Source organism: Orcinus orca, chromosome 3 (assembly GCF_937001465.1).
Source record: "Orcinus orca chromosome 3, mOrcOrc1.1, whole genome shotgun sequence".
NCBI lineage: Eukaryota > Metazoa > Chordata > Mammalia > Artiodactyla > Delphinidae > Orcinus > Orcinus orca.
In genome coordinates this window covers 7,754,802-7,769,953 of record NC_064561.1, presented here as the reverse complement: position 1 = coordinate 7,769,953, position 15,152 = coordinate 7,754,802, and the positions used below count along the sequence as shown (strand labels likewise).

Below are 15,152 nucleotides of genomic sequence, written 5' to 3'. Positions count from 1 at the left end.
CCCTTCCACCCCCACCTACCACATACCACCTGCTCCTGCTCTCCCATCAGGGACCGCGAAGCCAGTCCCCAGCTGTGACGCTGAAATTTGATCCCGTGGAGACACCATCCTATTAAAACGCGCGGAGCCCAAAGGTATAGTCACAGAGAGGGGTGTGGCTGGCATTTTAGCTCCGCCCCGCCGATGCAGCCGAAGACCTCATTGGCGCCTTTCCGCTTCCGCAGATCTTAGGAGCCGCGGTGTAATTGGGTGAAATGCCGAGGAGTGGACGGGATTCCAGGACGGGATTGCGTTCATCGATTAGTCAATATCTAAGAGGGCGGTACAGGAGGTACAGATCTCCGATCCGATTGGCTTCTGGCTTAGCTGGGAGGCGGGACGAATTCTTGGTCCCACGAGGGGAGGTGGCCGAGGAGGTACGCGGGCACCGCGGAGCGCGAGAGTGAGGTACCAAGCCCTGCCCGCCTGACCCCCTTATATCCGGCCCTGGACTCTTGAGTGCTGCAGGTCGAGGCCCGGGTCCAGTGGTGGGGTCGGTGTCCTCGGGCCCGCCTGACCCCCTTAGATCCGGCCCCGGACTCTTGAGTGCTGCAGGTCGAGGCCCGGGTCCAGTGATGGGGTCGGTGTCCTCGGGCCCGCCTGACCCCCTTAGATCCGGCCCCGGACTCTTGAGTGCTGCAGGTCGAGGCCCGGGTCCAGTGGTGGGGTCGGTGTCCTCGGGCCCGCCTGACCCCCTTAGATCCGGCCCCGGACTCTTGAGTGCTGCAGGTCGATGTCCGGGTCCAGTGGTGGGGTCGGTGTCCTCGGGATGAGATTTAGGGTTTCTCAGGATTAGATGGCGTCTCCAGGAGGTGCTTTGGGAATCTTCATAGTGATATCTGGGATCCTGTCATGAAAGGAGTAGTCTTTGATATCAGAACTCGGTTCCTGGGGTGATATTTGGGAGTCACTGGGGTGTTCTCTGAGGATCTAGGGCTTCGAGCTTGAGCTGCTGGGGCTGAAATTTGGGGGTCTCAGAGGTGGCATGGATGTTGGGGTCCAGAGAGCCTAAGATCTTGAGGGCTGACATTTGGAGAGATGGAGTCGGGGGACATCACAGAAGTGCTATGGCTCTTCCACACCGCCATTCCTGGGCTACTATCCCTGGATCTCTGCTGAATAGACCATGACCCTGGCCTTGTGCAGGCTCACAGGGTCTGAAGGCCACAGGGCAAAGGTAAAACTCTGACCACCTGGTGCCTCCTTCCCAGGCCCGCAAGATGGAGGAAGGTGGGAACCCGGAAAGCCTGACTAAGGTGGTTCATCTACTGGTCTTGTCAGGGGCCTGGGGCATGCAAATGTGGGTGACCTTCGTCTCAGGTAGGGACCCTCGGCCTGGATATCATGAGTGCCTAAGGTGGGGACAGGGATGAGAGGGGGACTTGGAAGTGTCCTAACAGACATGTGGTCCCCTGCACCCCACAGGCTTCCTGCTTTTCCGAGGCCTTCCCCGACATACCTTCGGCCTGGTGCAGAGCAAACTCTTCCCTTTCTACTTTCACATCTCCATGGGCTGTGCCTTCGTCAACCTCTGCATCTTGGCCTCACAGCGTGCCGGGGCTCAGCTCACATTCTGGGAGGCCAGCCAGGTATGACAGCTTGAGCTCCACTACCCTCTGGAGATTCATTCCCAGGACCACACTGAGCACCTATGGCTACACCTTTGTGAGAATTAAAACGAAACCCCCCAAACTGCCCCTTCTTCCTGGTGTATACAAAGCTGGGTTCTGGATACCCTTGAGCAGTGCACAGCCTGCACAACCATCCCCAGCAGCCCTGACTATTCCGCAGTGTCTCTCTGCTGGCTGTTGCTCCCTCTCCTCCCCTTGGCTGGGCCTGCAGCCAAGCTATGGTGACTCAGCTGGGCTGGGGCACTGACCCCAGCTCAGTGTTTAAAAACCAGCCTGACTGGGAATTTACAGTCCCCCACCCTCATCCACACATTTTTCCCAGCCACAAGGCAAGGAACCATCTGTGCATCTCATATTTCTCTATCCTGCCCTCCCCCTGCCCCCATTATATCCCTCAGATGTGGGCAGGTGAGGCCTGACAGGGGTTTCAATAATCCCACAGACACAGGAGGGATTATGGGTAATTGGAACTTCGAGGACTTTTAATTCACTCCCTCTGGACCCAATGTCAGCTTCTAGAGTCTAGGCTGGGGCCACAAAGGAGATGGGCCCTCTCTTAGGCTCTCTATTTTGGGGAAATGAGGGGACAGTTATGGTGCTCTGTCCCAATTCAGGGAAGAGAGGCTCTGCCCTGAGATACCCTCAGTTTGGGGGAACAGAGGAAGGTAGGAGACAGGCTGTGTTCTGGAAAGTTCCAGTCAGGGTATCAGAGGAGAGGAGGCTTAGGAGGTTTGGGGGAGAGAGAGGAGACAGTGGTAGAGAGAGGAGATAGTGGTGGAGCCTTTCCTTAGGAGCTGCAGGTTTCAGGGTGTGAGAGCTGGAGCTCTGTTTGGGTTTGAGGTTGGAGTGGGGAGGCCTGGCTTTGACCCAATCCTGTCCCCCATTCCCCTCTGGGCTTTGAGGATGCAGAAGGACCCTCCCTAGGGCCCCTGCTGTCTCCCAGGCACGGCTCACCTTGTCCTCCTGCCGCCCTACCAGCTCTGCTTGCTGCTTCTGAGCCTCATGCTGGCCACCATCAACGCCCGCTGGCTGGAACCCCGCACCACGGCCGCCATGTGGGCCCTGCAGACCATGGAGAAGGAGCGGGGCCTGGGCGGGGAGGTGCTGGGCAGCCACCAGGGCTCAGACCCCTATCGTCAGCTGCGGGAGCAGGACCCCAAGTACAGTGCCCTCCGCCAGATCTTCTTCCGCTACCATGGCCTATCCTCCATTTGCAATCTGGGCTGCCTCCTGAGCAATGGGCTTCATCTTGTAGGCCTCGCCCTGGGCCTCAGGAGCCTCTAGCCCCCACTGACTCTCTGTCTCTGCTGGGGCCCCAAATGTCAATAAACACTTCTTTGGAAATGACTGCTGTCACTTTTCTCCAACTGGGAAGCAGGGGGAGGGGCAGGCAAGGGTAGAGCTGAGGGATTCCGTTTCCCCATTCATGTGGCATGATGATTTGGAGAGTTAGCTGTTGCAGCCCTTAAGCTCTTCCTATAATGGTGCCCATTTGTTGAGCACCCACTGTGTGCCAGGTGTGGCGCTAACCACTGCACAGATCATGTATTATTGTAACAACAGCTGGTTCTGATCCCTAGAGGACAATCATATTTTTCACCCCATTGACATCGGGGGTGGCCACATGACTTGCTTTGGCCAGTGAAGTGTGAGCAAAGTCATTTCCAAAGAGAAGTATACAAGCCAGTACGTGATTCGCCACATCTTCCCCTCATTGCAATGACCGGTGTGAGAGAAACAAACCTTGGATGTTAGATGCCATGATGACTATAGGGCAGCTTGTTACTGAGCATATGCCATCCCTTCCTGACTGATACACATCATCTCAGTTTGTCCACAACAGCCCTTAGAGGTGGCTAACATTGTTCCATGAAGCAGTGGGAGCTCAGAGAAATTCAGCAAGTGGCTTCAGGCGCAGTTGTTGGGATTTGAAGCCCAACAAAGCCTGAACTGTGTTTTGTTTTGTTTTGTGTTAAATTTTTGGCCACGCTTCATGGCATGTGGGATCTTAGTTCCCCAACCAGGGGATAGAACCTGTGCCCCCTGCAGTGGAATTACAGAACCGTAAGCACTGGACGGCCAGGGAAGTCCCAAGCCTGAACTGTTATAACTGCAGATTCTCTTCTGTTGGCTTGAAGAAAAGTCTGGGACCTCAGCTGGGCCTGGTTGCCAAATTGTGTGGCCTCAGGCAAGCGTCTGCCCCTCTCTGATTTCCAGTTTCTTTATCTGTAAAAGGCGGGGGTGGTGGTGGGGGTGGTGGGGGTGGTGGGGGTGGGGGTGGTGGTGGTTAATTCTAAGGGCCCTTAAGGGTATTTGGGAAAGGCTCTAGCCCAGCTTAGGTCAGGCGCTGCATGTTACAAACACTAACTCAGATCAGAACCCTTACACAACCCTGTGAGGTGGGTACCCTCGTTATCGACCACGTGACGGATGGGGAAAATGAGACCCAGGGAGGTTAACATGTCCAAAGCGACAAGGCTAGAAAGTGGTGGAGCTGAGATTCGAACCCGGCTCCAGAGTCCGTGCTGCTTAGCTGCTGTGCACGTAGTAGGAGCTCCACGTATGGTTAGTGAAAATGCAATATTTATTGTCAGGGAACTGATAGCTGCGCGCGCCGTGCGACTTCCAGCCCCGCCCCCGCCCCCGCCCCCGCCCCCGCCCCCCAATCCGCGGTCTCCACAGGCCCCGCCCCGGTCCCGCCCCGCCCTTCCCCGAGAGGGGCCCCTCCTCCCACGCCTGGGCGGGGCCGGCGCGGGATCCGGGTGGCTGCGGGCAGCGGTGGCGGCTGCGGCTGCGGGGTCCGGGTCGCAGCCAGGGCCAGGTAGCAGCGAGTTCGGAGGCGGAACGTCTGAGGGCGGCGTCCCCACGCGAGGTGACCCCGTCGGAGGGAGCGCACCCCAACCCGCGCCTCCGCGTCTCAGCAGGTCTTGGGGGGGACAGGGGCTTAGGGGGAGGCCCGGGGCCTGGGGAACAAAGGCAGGCAGCGGGGGACGCCTCCTCCCTCGCCCCCACCCAGCTGGGCTCATCGGGGAGCGTTAATGGGGCGCGGGCGGGGCAGACAGCCCAGCCGGGGACAAGAGATGGGACCATATGGTGATGGGAAGAAGCTCCTGAGCTCCCCTGCACCTGCTGGGGCGCCCCACATCTGGTGACGGGGGACAGTGGCGAGCCCTCCGGGGTCCCTTACCTAGTGGCAGGCTTGAGGGAGAGTTGGCAGATTGTCAGAAAGAGGTGGGACCGGCTGACAGGTGGGCTGAGGCTGGGGGATGGGGCGGGGCGGGGGCCCCCATACCGGCGGCCCTGCCCTGCATGGGGAAAGGCTTCCTGCCTTTCTCTTCCCCTCCTCAAACTCGTTCTCCCGGAACACGGGGTGGGGCGGAGGGCTGGGCAGGAAAGGGGGGCTAGTTGGGTCCTCCTTTAAAGTGGAAAAAAGCCCCGCGGGGCAGTTGAGAAATGGCTTTGCCAGGGGTTCCTATGCTGGTTGTTCCCATTCACCCAGGCCTTCTGGAACCTCCCTGTGAGGCTCAGGGAGCAGCCATAAACAGCTGGGGAAACTGAGGCCATGAGGGCTGAGGGGGTGAGCTGGATCCAAATGAAGCAGCCCAGCCGTGGGGACAGATTGCCAGGAAGGGCAGGACCAGGTGGTCGTGGTGGTGGCTGAGGGTGGTCTTGCATTTGAGGACCGTCATTCTGGCCTCCGTGGGCTGAAGCCGGGGCTGGGGTGAGTCAGCCCTACTGGGCCCGGCCCCTTGGACAAACAGAAGGTGGCAGTACCCATGTGGTGGTAGAGCTGGGCTTTAAACCTGGGGTGTATCCACTGAAAGCCCCCTCCCCATGGGGATCAGGGAAGGAGTTAAAGTTGGCTTGGGTGGGGGCAGGCAGGTGGCCAACACCTGCCAAAGTCAACACCCAGGCCCTGAGGGGGACTCTATCCAGCTGGCAACCCTCCCTCCCCCCAGCTCACACCTGGGCCACACCAGCTGCTCACCCTGGGGCAAAGTCCACACCTGCACCTTCCGCAGGGTCTGGTTCCTCCGTGGCCAGATGGGGCACCCCCAACCTGGGCCCTTGCATTTGACAAACATCCCCATTTTCCAGAAGAGGACACTGAGGCCCAGAGAGGGCCAGTGACGCATCCGGGGTCTGTTGGCTTCCAAGTGGCAGAGCGGGGATTTGAGTCCAGGTCTGGTGTAGACACTGGAGCCATTCCTGGTGGGTTTTTTTCCCTACAGGGCTCCAGCCCTCCCCTCCCAGGAGGCTCCGTGCCAAGATGGCGTCAGCTGGAGATCCCCCAACGGGCCAGCGGGATGCGGCAGACCAGAACTTCGACTACATGTTCAAGCTGCTGCTCATCGGCAACAGCAGCGTGGGCAAGACGTCCTTTCTGTTCCGATACGCCGACGACTCCTTCACGCCCGCTTTTGTCAGCACCGTGGGCATCGACTTCAAGGTCAAGACCGTCTACCGCCACGACAAGAGGATCAAGCTGCAGATCTGGGTGGGCCAGGCGGCTGTCTGGGGGTCTGCTGGCCAGGCAGGGGCTGGGGTTCCTCCAGGGAAGTCCGGGCGAGGGTGTAGGGCTGTGGGGAGGGTCTGGGTGAGGACAAGTGTCCAGAGTCGAGGAGGGGGCTTGGAGTAGGTGTGAAGAGGAGCAGGGGTTATTATCTATGAGGTGAATTCATCAGGATGAGGGGGATGTGCCCTGCCCTGTAGGGTCTGAGGGGGAGACAGTACTAACCCAAGTTGGGTTAGAAGACCTGGTGACCAATGGAGAAGAGGTTTGGGTCCCCTCTCGGGGCAAGCCCAGAGGCCCCCACTGAGCCTCTTCAGAGCCATGCTCTTTTTCCCAAAGCGCCTGCTGGTAATGATTGTCATGGTAACGAGCATCAGGCTCTCTGCATCAAGGTGGTAGCCTCTGGCCCATGTGGTTCTTTTTTTTTTTTTTCCTTTTTTTTTCACGTGGTTCTTATTTGTGGTCATGAAGCTGGTTCTTGGAGATGAGGTCAGAAGGCCTTACAAGTCTTCGAAAGGCCACTGACCCCTCAGACCGGAACCCCTCAAGGACAGGGGACATGTCTCCACCAATAGACTAGAGATTACACGGGCAGGCCCATGTTTCTCCCATTAGACCGGGGGGCTGTGAGGGCAGATCCATGTCCTGCTCATCAAACTGGGGCTATAAGGCTGGGAGACTGGAGCCTCAGACAGGGGCCTGCAGGAGTGGGGTGGGGAATAGAGTGGCTTCTAGACGCCTGACCCCACTGTGTGCCCAGGACACGGCAGGCCAGGAGCGCTACCGTACAATCACCACAGCCTACTACCGCGGAGCCATGGGCTTCCTGCTCATGTATGACGTCGCCAACCAGGAGTCCTTTGCCGCCGTGCAGGACTGGTGAGTGCTTGCTGACCACTGACCCCCTGACCTTCGCCCTCTCCCCCTGACCCTAATCTCTGGCCTAACACAGCCCCTCAAACTCCACAGGGCCACGCAGATCAAGACCTACTCCTGGGACAACGCTCAAGTCATCCTCGTGGGGAACAAGTGTGACCTGGAGGACGAGCGTGTCGTGCCCACTGAGGAAGGCCAAAGGCTCGCTGACGACCTTGGTTAGTGCCCAGCCTGGGCCACAGGCCTGGGACCTCCCAGAACCAAACCTCCAACCCTGTGCTTGAGTCCCAGGTCCAACCACTGTCACCAACCCTTTGCCCTTTGAAGATCTGCCCAGAAAAATACCCACTTGTATACCCCCTGCTGCATTTCATTTCAGAGGATTCACCCACAGATACCCTTTACTGCCTCACTGCCCTGGGAACCCAGACGCAGCAAAACCATTTCTGGGAATTTATCCTACAGACATCCACTTCCCATGTGGGAAGTGGTGGGTATATCAAATTGCTGCACCGTTAGTGGAGGGAAACCTTGGCAACCTCCCAAGTGTTTCACGGTGGGGGAAGCAGCTACACATAAACTATAGTCACATGGTGGAATACTACGCAGCTGTAAGAAAGGATGAGGACCTTCTTTATGTTCTGGGGTCTCCGGGTATATGGTTAAGTGGAAAAAGCAAACTGCAGAAAGGTGAGTATGGCTTCTTCCTTTAGTCCAGTGGTCAGCAAACTTTTTCTTTTCTTTTCTTCTCTTTTTTTTTTTGCTCCTTGTGGGATCTTAATTCCCCAACCAGGAATTGAACCCGTGCCCCCTTCAGTGGACGCGTGGAGCCCTAACCACTGGACCACCAGGGAATTCCCCAGCAAACATTTTCTTAAAGGGCTAAATAGGAAATGTTTTCAGTCCTAGGGTCTGTGTCACAACCACTCAGCTCTGCCTGAAAGCAGCCATAGATAATACATCAATGAATGAGCATGACTGTCTGCCAATAAAACTTTATTTACAAAAATAGGTAACAGCACCTGAAACTAACTTGATAACATGATATTGTAAATCAACTGTATTTCAGTAAAAAAAAAAAAAAAAAAATAGGTGACAGGCCAGATTTGGCCTGCAGCTCAAAGTTTGCCAACCCTTGCATTAGTGTATAAAAAGGGTGAGAATAAGGATATTATACTTATGTTTGCTTGAAGGAACTCTGGAAGGATACAGAAGGATCTAGTAACAGTGGTGACCTGGGTGTCTCAGACCTGGCAGGCCAGGGCACCAGAGTGGGAGGGGGACTTTTCAGTCTACCTTTCTGAATCAGGTAAATGGATTATCAATTCAAAGTTTAAACTAAAAGAAAATCTTATCTTGGAGTATTCTAGTATTCTAGGCCCTCCCCAGGACTTTCCTTGCGGGAGGCATTGTAACCTCTCTGGGGGAGGGCAGGTTAAGGACCCAGACTCTGGAGCTAGAATCCCCTTCTACAACCTACTAGCTGTGTGACCTCGGGCACCTCACCTACCCTCTCTGTGCTTCCATTTCTCCATCTAGGAAACAGGTGAAAACCACATCTACTTCATAGGGCTGGCTGTTAGAAAGATTAAGCAAATGCTGGCCATGATTGAACATTAACTCCTGTTATTTCTCGATTGCTTTGTGATCTTGCACCGGTGACTTCAGCTCTCTGGGCTTGCCCTTCCTCATGTGTGAAATGCAGATAATAACAGCCCCACCTCATCAGGTTGTCAGGAGGGTTAAATGAGTTATGACGTGTGAAGCAGTTCTAACAGAGTCCGGCATACGTGTAGATTGCATCTAAGCATTAGCTAGCATGATTGTGAACTATTGCTGATGCTTGTACATAAAACCTAAGGGATTTACTATCTGACCCTTTACAGAAAAAGTTTGCAGACCCCTGGAGCATAACGGTCCTCTTTCTCTTTTTTTTCTTGCCATCGTTTGTTGGAGAAACTGGGTCTTTGTTCTGTGGAATGTCTCCGTTTAGGGTTTGACTCTGCTCCCTCGTGGTGCCACTTAACCTGCTCCCTTGTCCCCTGTGTCTTCTGGGAACCTCATTCTGGGTCTCATTAACAGGTGTGCTGGGGAGTCAGCTTTTGGTGGCCGGCCGTGGGCTAGAATACTTGAGAATGCTGCTCACACCTTCCTTTTTTTTTTTTTTTTTTCTGGCTGCGCAGCAAGTGGGATCTTAGTTTCCCAACCAGGGATCAAACCCGCACCCCCTGCAGTGGAAGCACGGTGTCTTAACCACTGGACTGCCAGAGAAGTCCCCTGCCCACACCTTCTTGCAGAAAACATCTAGTGCCTGGTGTGAGGGGAGATTCCCACTCGGGCATTAAATTTAAAACATTAGAGGACAAAGTGGGAGATAGAATTCGATCCCAATTTTGTAAGAAAAAAGGCACATACATGTGCACACACACACATAACCCCTACAAACCGAACCCCAACGATTATGTATTTATTTATTTATATATTATATATATATATATATATATATAATATATATATATGGGGGTTTTTTTGTTTTTTTTGTTTTTTTTGCGGTATGCGGGCCTCTCATTGTTGTGGCCTCTCCCGTTGCGGAGCACAGGCTCCGGACGCGCAGGCTCAGCGGCCATGGCTCACGGGCCCAGCCGCTCCGCGGCATGTGGGATCCTCCCGGACCAGGGCATGAACCCGTGTCCCCTGCATTGGCAGGCAGACTCTCAACCACTGCGCCACCAGGGAAGCCCTATGTATTTGTATTTTTAAAAAGAGTGGAAAACTAAATATCAAAACACCAATAGTAATTGTTTCTGGGTGATGAGGTTACACACAGCTTTTCTATATTTCTTGATATTTTTCAGTAGTTTCTAGTTTCTCCAGTGAATGAGTATTTATAACCAGAAAAAAAGTATTCAAAAAACTTCAGATTATTTGAGGCAGAGCCAGACATAATTAAGGAAATGCCAAATTTGCCTAGGAAGACAGAGGGGTGACATTGATGATCGCCAGACTGAGACTAGAGATCTGTTTTTGTGCCCTGCCTCTGTCATTCATCTGTCCATCCAGCTATCCATCCATCCATCTACACATCCATTCATTCGTCCATCCATCTACACATCCATTCATCCATCCATCCATCTGTACATACATCCATCCATCTGTTCAATCAATCATTCAGTCAGTGGTTTCCAAGCATCTGCTCTATGCCAGGCACTGGGCTGCAGTTGTGGACAAGGCAGACAGAAATCCTGTCCTCTTGGCGCTGGTGTGCCAGTAGCAGAGACATAGTAAATGGATAATTACACACGTAACTAATTACAATGACATTTTTATAGTGCTGCATGATAATGACAAGTGCTGGGATAGAGGACTGTTTACCCTGTGATGTGTGTAATATGGTGGACGTTTTTCTGAATTTCTGGCCTACCTTGGGGATGGCAGATGGGAACACATTGGGGACCATTCAGGGACAGCTCCCAGCAAGCAGAGCTTGAACCAGCCTTTTAAGGGTGCAGGAAGGTCTGTCATTTATTCCCTTATTTGCAGGTTGGTGGGCCACTTCTTATAGCCTAGGGACCCTGGGCAAGTCCCCAAAGCATTTGTACCACCTCTCACCTTTTCCAGGAGGGATAAACTTTTTTTTAATGAGAAAAAGTTATGATGGTCACTATGATGCTAAGAATATATTCAAAGCTACCTCGGCATCCCCTTCCCCAAAGGGAATCAGCCAGCCTGCCCTCCCTCCCGAGGCCCAAGGTGATACACTAGAAATGTTTAATCTATTAGTATTCCAACCAGGCAGCCTGGTTGTGTTCCCTGTATGAATTTACATGAGTGACTTTCCTTCTGTGTGCCCCAGTTTTCCCATCTGTAAAACGGGCTATAATAGTATAGGTACTTCCCTGGCAGTCCAGTGGTTAGGATTCCACGCTTCCACTACAGGGAGCATGGGTTCCGTCCCTGGTTGGGGAACTAAGATCCTGCAAGCTGTGCGGTGTGACCAAAAAAGAAAGTATAAATCTTAGAGCATCCTTAAATGAGTTAATTTATGTAAAGGGCTTAGAAAAATTGCCTGCTGCGTAGTAAGCATGATGTAAGCACTGCCTATTATTATTGTTGTTATCATTTTTAGTGCATTCTGTAGGCCAGGAACCGTGTGCACTGTATGCTCTCTACAAACTCTTTGAAACCTGCCATTCGCTGGGTGACAGAGGTTGCAAACTGGTAGCCCCTGGGCTGAAGCCAGTCCTCAGCCGGTGCTCAGTCCTCTGTTTTATTGGACCTAGAACATATGTTCCAGAACATGTGAAACACTTGGCTCCATTTAAAAGGTCCACATAAATATCCGGCTCTGTGGGCGCCCTGGCTGTGCCTTCCTGTGCAGCAGAAATTGAATAGAAGATGAGCCCCACTTACACAGGGGCACCCCCATATCCGCTGGACACGAGAATGTTACTGCCTGGACTCTTGCTGCCACTGCCTTGTGACAAAGAGATACGCAAGGTAGTACAGGCAAGGGCTGCTGTCACAGATTTCTACCAGCAGCAGCAGCATCATTCTGCCCACTTTACCGAAGAGCAAACTGAGCCTCAGAGAGACTAAGGCCCTCAGTCAAGGTCCCACAGCTGCCCTAAGGGCAGAACTGGGCTTGGAACCCAGGTTCGGGTGATGCTGCAGTTCAGGCTCTGCCCCCCAGGGTCTCACAGCTCTTCCCATCTTATGTCCCTGCAGGTTTCAAGTTCTTTGAGGCCAGTGCCAAGGAGAACATCAACGTGAAGCAGGTCTTCGAGCGCCTGGTGGATGTCATCTGCGAGAAGATGAATGAGTCCCTGGAACCCAGCTCCAGCCCGGGCAGCAATGGGAAAGGCCCGGCCTTGGGGGACACCCCACTCCCGCATACCAGCAGCTGCCCCTGCTAGAGATGATCCCTCACCCCCGCCCACCCCCTCCTGCCTCGGCAGGGACAGTGACTGAGGCATGAGCCACAAGGGCTGTTTCCGAGCTCAGGGCGCCCCCTCCCCTCCCATCAGCCGCATCCCCCCCACCCCCGTCCCCTGCCAACTCCTGCATGGCGCATTCTCTGGCCATGGCCACCAGCCTGCCCCAGCAGCCCCTTTCACAGGCTCCAGACCCTGGGGACTCCGCACTGCAGGCAGAGTCTGGGGATGGGGCGTCTTCGTGGGGGTAGTGCGGGCAGCGTGTCCCATCCCGCCTGGTGGAGGGGCATCCACAGTGCCTTCTGGGTTAGAACCACTTATCCACATCCGTTTCTTTGTCGGGCATTGTTTGGAGTTCACGCGCTGGCCAAAGATGGTTCTTCTCCCTCGTGCAGCGGGGATTCTCATACTTCATCCCCGGAGATGTGGAAGGCGGCTCCTTTCTCAGGGTCACCCAGTCTGCTTGTGAACCTTCTCAGACCTCGAGGCTCCAAGGCAGGGTGGTGATTTAGTCCTCCCAGAACCCTCCTTTCAGGCCTGCACATCCTCTGCCTGTGAAAGCAGTATTAAAGCAGCTTTTCCCGTTGTAAGAGAAGAGGGAGTCAGACCCCCCCCACATCCCCCGTTCCCCAGCCTGGCTTCAGGGACCGCAGAAGTGCCTTCTGAGCTTCCCCAGAATTCCACATCACCCACGACCCTGCCACTGTTTCAGCTTATCCACTTCATCCCTGATCCAGAATTGAATTCTGGAACTACGGGCCACATGGGGCTGGGCAGAGAATCACCCAACCCTTGGCGTTCCTGCTGGGGACTTTCTACCAGAAGTTAACTCAGAGTCAGGAGCCTGGGCTCTCCTGCCCAGACCTGCCTCCTCCGGGCCCTGTTTGGCTGGTAATGGTTTAAGCAAGGTTCTTTCCACATCCGACATCCTGCTAGAAAAGGAAATTGAGCAATGTTCCTGTTTTCCTGTGCTGGCTGGTTGCTCTCCATGTAAGGACTTTGGCCCCTTCCACTTGAAAAAGCTTGAAGACGCAGTGTTGGCTTCCCGGGCCATGTCATCGCTAGGGTCCAGTGATGTTCTCTGCTAATGGAAGAGTCACTCGAAAGAATGCTTTGGGGTTGGGCTGGAGGGGTGAGAAGGCAGGGTTGGGTAACTGCTGTGGCCGCTTGCATTTCACAGGTGCAGCTTGGGAGTGGCAGGCTGATGGGGGATGGGCGGGGAACCAGGCTCCCTGGTTGAGGCACTAGTGGGGAGCCCAACCAGCTTGGGGTCCCCAGCTACCAGGGGCTCCTGCTGAGAGATGATGTGCAGTTTGGGGATCTGCATCTTGACACATACACCCCCCAGCCCCATCCTCAGCTCAGTGGCCCTTCCTGCCCACCAGAGTCCAAACCTGGTGACATGAGACCTTCTTCTACCCTGGAACACTGACACTCCAGAACTTGACAGACACCGCGAGAGTGGCCAAGCATATGGTTTGTCCAGTCTCCCAGCCCCTGGCGCCAAAATGACTTCATGTAAGCTTAAGGATCTCTGCTGCTTCCTTCCAAGAGTGGGGAAGGTCTGGTTCAAGTTTAATGTAGTTCTTACTTTTATAGAAGCTGGAGATTGAATTTATTTCTAGAGGGCCCTGTTCACCCCCAAACCATGGGCTGTCCTTAGAGCTTCAAAGTGGGGATATCTTTGTATACCAACAACTATACTGTGATGAAAAGGACAAGTTCTTGGAAATGCACCATGAGAGAGTATCTGAAGGTTTGGGGTGGGAGTCAAAAATGTTAATTGCTAAAAAAAAAAATGTTAATTGCTTTAACATAAAAGAGAAAGTAAAGCAGCTAGAAAAAGCTTCTTAAGATGCACCATGGCCTGTCGAGACCCTGTTGGTCAGTTCATTTTCCTTAAACGGCTGCCAGAAAAAAATGGTGGTTCAGAGTGTCACTATCTGAGAGACAAGCTGACTTGTCATCTCCCGTGTGATAAAAACAACAGCTCTGGCTGTATCTTGTACCTGATCTGGCCTAAGCTTTCTGTTTACACAAGATTTTTCACCAGTTCAGCTTCAAGTAGTAACTGAGACAGCTGCCTCTGGGCTCTCTTAAGACTGGGAATGACGTAGGAGAATTTTTCTTGCTTCTAAAAATAACATAAGTTTTTATTTTGTGAGGTTTTAGGGGGGAGCTTTAACTCCTGATGGTCTCTGAGAAACTGAAACTGATGTCCTCAAAGATCACTAGGAGAGAATGGGAGTTTGCTGAGTTTACAAACAAAAATTAAGCCAAAGGCTGTGGGAAAACAGCTTCCCAACTCCAGGGAGGCTGGCATCTGGGGAGGTCACTTGAGGATGTATCCTGCATCTGTGCTGTGCCTTCTCACCATTTGCTTTCAGCAACTTGTCCTTCCACAGGCAATTTCAGTGGGAAATTGCCATGACTGCCATCTGGGGTTATGCTTTTTTTCTTTTTCTTTCTTTGGCTTCTCTGGGGATCATGTTCTTGTATCTTTCTCTCCTACCCCACTGGGAAAAAAAAAAAAAAAAAAAAAACAAGTAAGTGGTGAAATTTGATCTCAGTGTTGAAGTGCTGATTCCCCTAACTGGCTTCTCCCCAATGATCCCAAAACACACTATAGAGAGAGCTCTGGACCTGATCATTTATATTCTGGGTGTGGTTCTCCTGTGTAAGCCATTCTTGGATGTCCACTTATAAAGATGTGCTCTTTTCTCCACAAGAAAAAAAAAATTAAAGTTGTTACGCCCAGATGCAGTTGTTCTTTTATTGCCATTAGTGAAATGTCCTCCAGGAAGAGGACAGTTAAATCACAGTCAAGTAGATAGTTGGGCGAGGGCCATGTGTGATGCTGCAGAACCCGAATCAGGACAGGGAGGCTCAGGTCTAGGGCTACCTCTAGCTGGGCCTCGTGGTCACCGCCTTGGCCCTGGAAAGTTCCACTGCATGAAGGGCAAAGAGGATGATGTTGCCTCAACTAATTCTACTAAGAAGGTCTGTCCTCCCCATAGCAGCCAGAGGGCGCCAGTGAGTACCTGAGTCAGGTCACGTCCCTCTGGTGGGAGCCCTCCATGGCTCCCACCTGACTCAGAGTAAATGCCTAAATCCTCCCCGGGGTCCACGAGGCCCTGCATGATCTGACCTGTCACCTCACTT

General features: G+C 53.4%; 2 protein-coding genes across 9 annotated transcripts; both read left to right on the top strand.

Moving 5' to 3' along the window:
* The first annotated feature begins 312 nt into the window (after positions 1–312).
* TMEM205 (transmembrane protein 205) lies at positions 313–3,017 on the top strand. 7 transcript variants are annotated; one of them, XM_049707159.1, is made up of 5 exons: positions 479–594; positions 682–768; positions 1,251–1,359; positions 1,465–1,628; positions 2,649–3,017. In XM_049707159.1, the coding sequence occupies exons 3-5, from the start codon at positions 1,260–1,262 to the stop codon at positions 2,952–2,954; spliced, it is 570 nt and encodes a 189-aa protein (XP_049563116.1). In that variant the 5' UTR covers positions 479–594; positions 682–768; positions 1,251–1,259; the 3' UTR covers positions 2,955–3,017. The 7 variants fall into 7 exon arrangements, with proteins under 7 accessions (XP_049563117.1, XP_004277434.1, XP_049563116.1 ...); XM_049707160.1 differs by lacking the exons at positions 479–594; positions 682–768 and adding an exon at positions 313–331; XM_004277386.4 differs by lacking the exons at positions 479–594; positions 682–768 and adding an exon at positions 351–447.
* A 1,369-nt stretch (positions 3,018–4,386) lies between these two features.
* RAB3D (RAB3D, member RAS oncogene family) lies at positions 4,387–14,538 on the top strand. 2 transcript variants are annotated; one of them, XM_033401168.2, is made up of 5 exons: positions 4,387–4,542; positions 5,903–6,168; positions 6,944–7,062; positions 7,153–7,277; positions 11,785–14,538. In XM_033401168.2, exons 2-5 carry the CDS (start codon positions 5,941–5,943, stop codon positions 11,970–11,972), a joined length of 660 nt encoding a protein of 219 aa, XP_033257059.1. In that variant the 5' UTR covers positions 4,387–4,542; positions 5,903–5,940; the 3' UTR covers positions 11,973–14,538. The 2 variants fall into 2 exon arrangements, with proteins under 2 accessions (XP_033257059.1, XP_004277433.1); XM_004277385.4 differs by having other exon boundaries at positions 4,416–4,594.
* Positions 14,539–15,152: the final 614 nt, after the last annotated feature.

What these genes read in the sequence shown, in the direction of transcription:
- TMEM205 (XM_049707160.1), top strand. Translation starts at nt 1,260, where the DNA reads ATGGAGGAAGGTGGGAACCCGGAAAGCCTGACTAAGGTGGTTCATCTA. An exon ending in GTGGGTGACCTTCGTCTCAG is followed by an intron (nt 1,360 to 1,464) that starts GTAGGGACCCTC and finishes TGCACCCCACAG; the next exon opens with GCTTCCTGCTTTTCCGAGGC. An exon ending in CATTCTGGGAGGCCAGCCAG is followed by an intron (nt 1,629 to 2,648) that starts GTATGACAGCTT and finishes CCGCCCTACCAG; the next exon opens with CTCTGCTTGCTGCTTCTGAG.
- RAB3D (XM_033401168.2), top strand. Translation starts at nt 5,941, where the DNA reads ATGGCGTCAGCTGGAGATCCCCCAACGGGCCAGCGGGATGCGGCAGAC. An exon ending in GGATCAAGCTGCAGATCTGG is followed by an intron (nt 6,169 to 6,943) that starts GTGGGCCAGGCG and finishes CTGTGTGCCCAG; the next exon opens with GACACGGCAGGCCAGGAGCG. An exon ending in TTTGCCGCCGTGCAGGACTG is followed by an intron (nt 7,063 to 7,152) that starts GTGAGTGCTTGC and finishes CAAACTCCACAG; the next exon opens with GGCCACGCAGATCAAGACCT.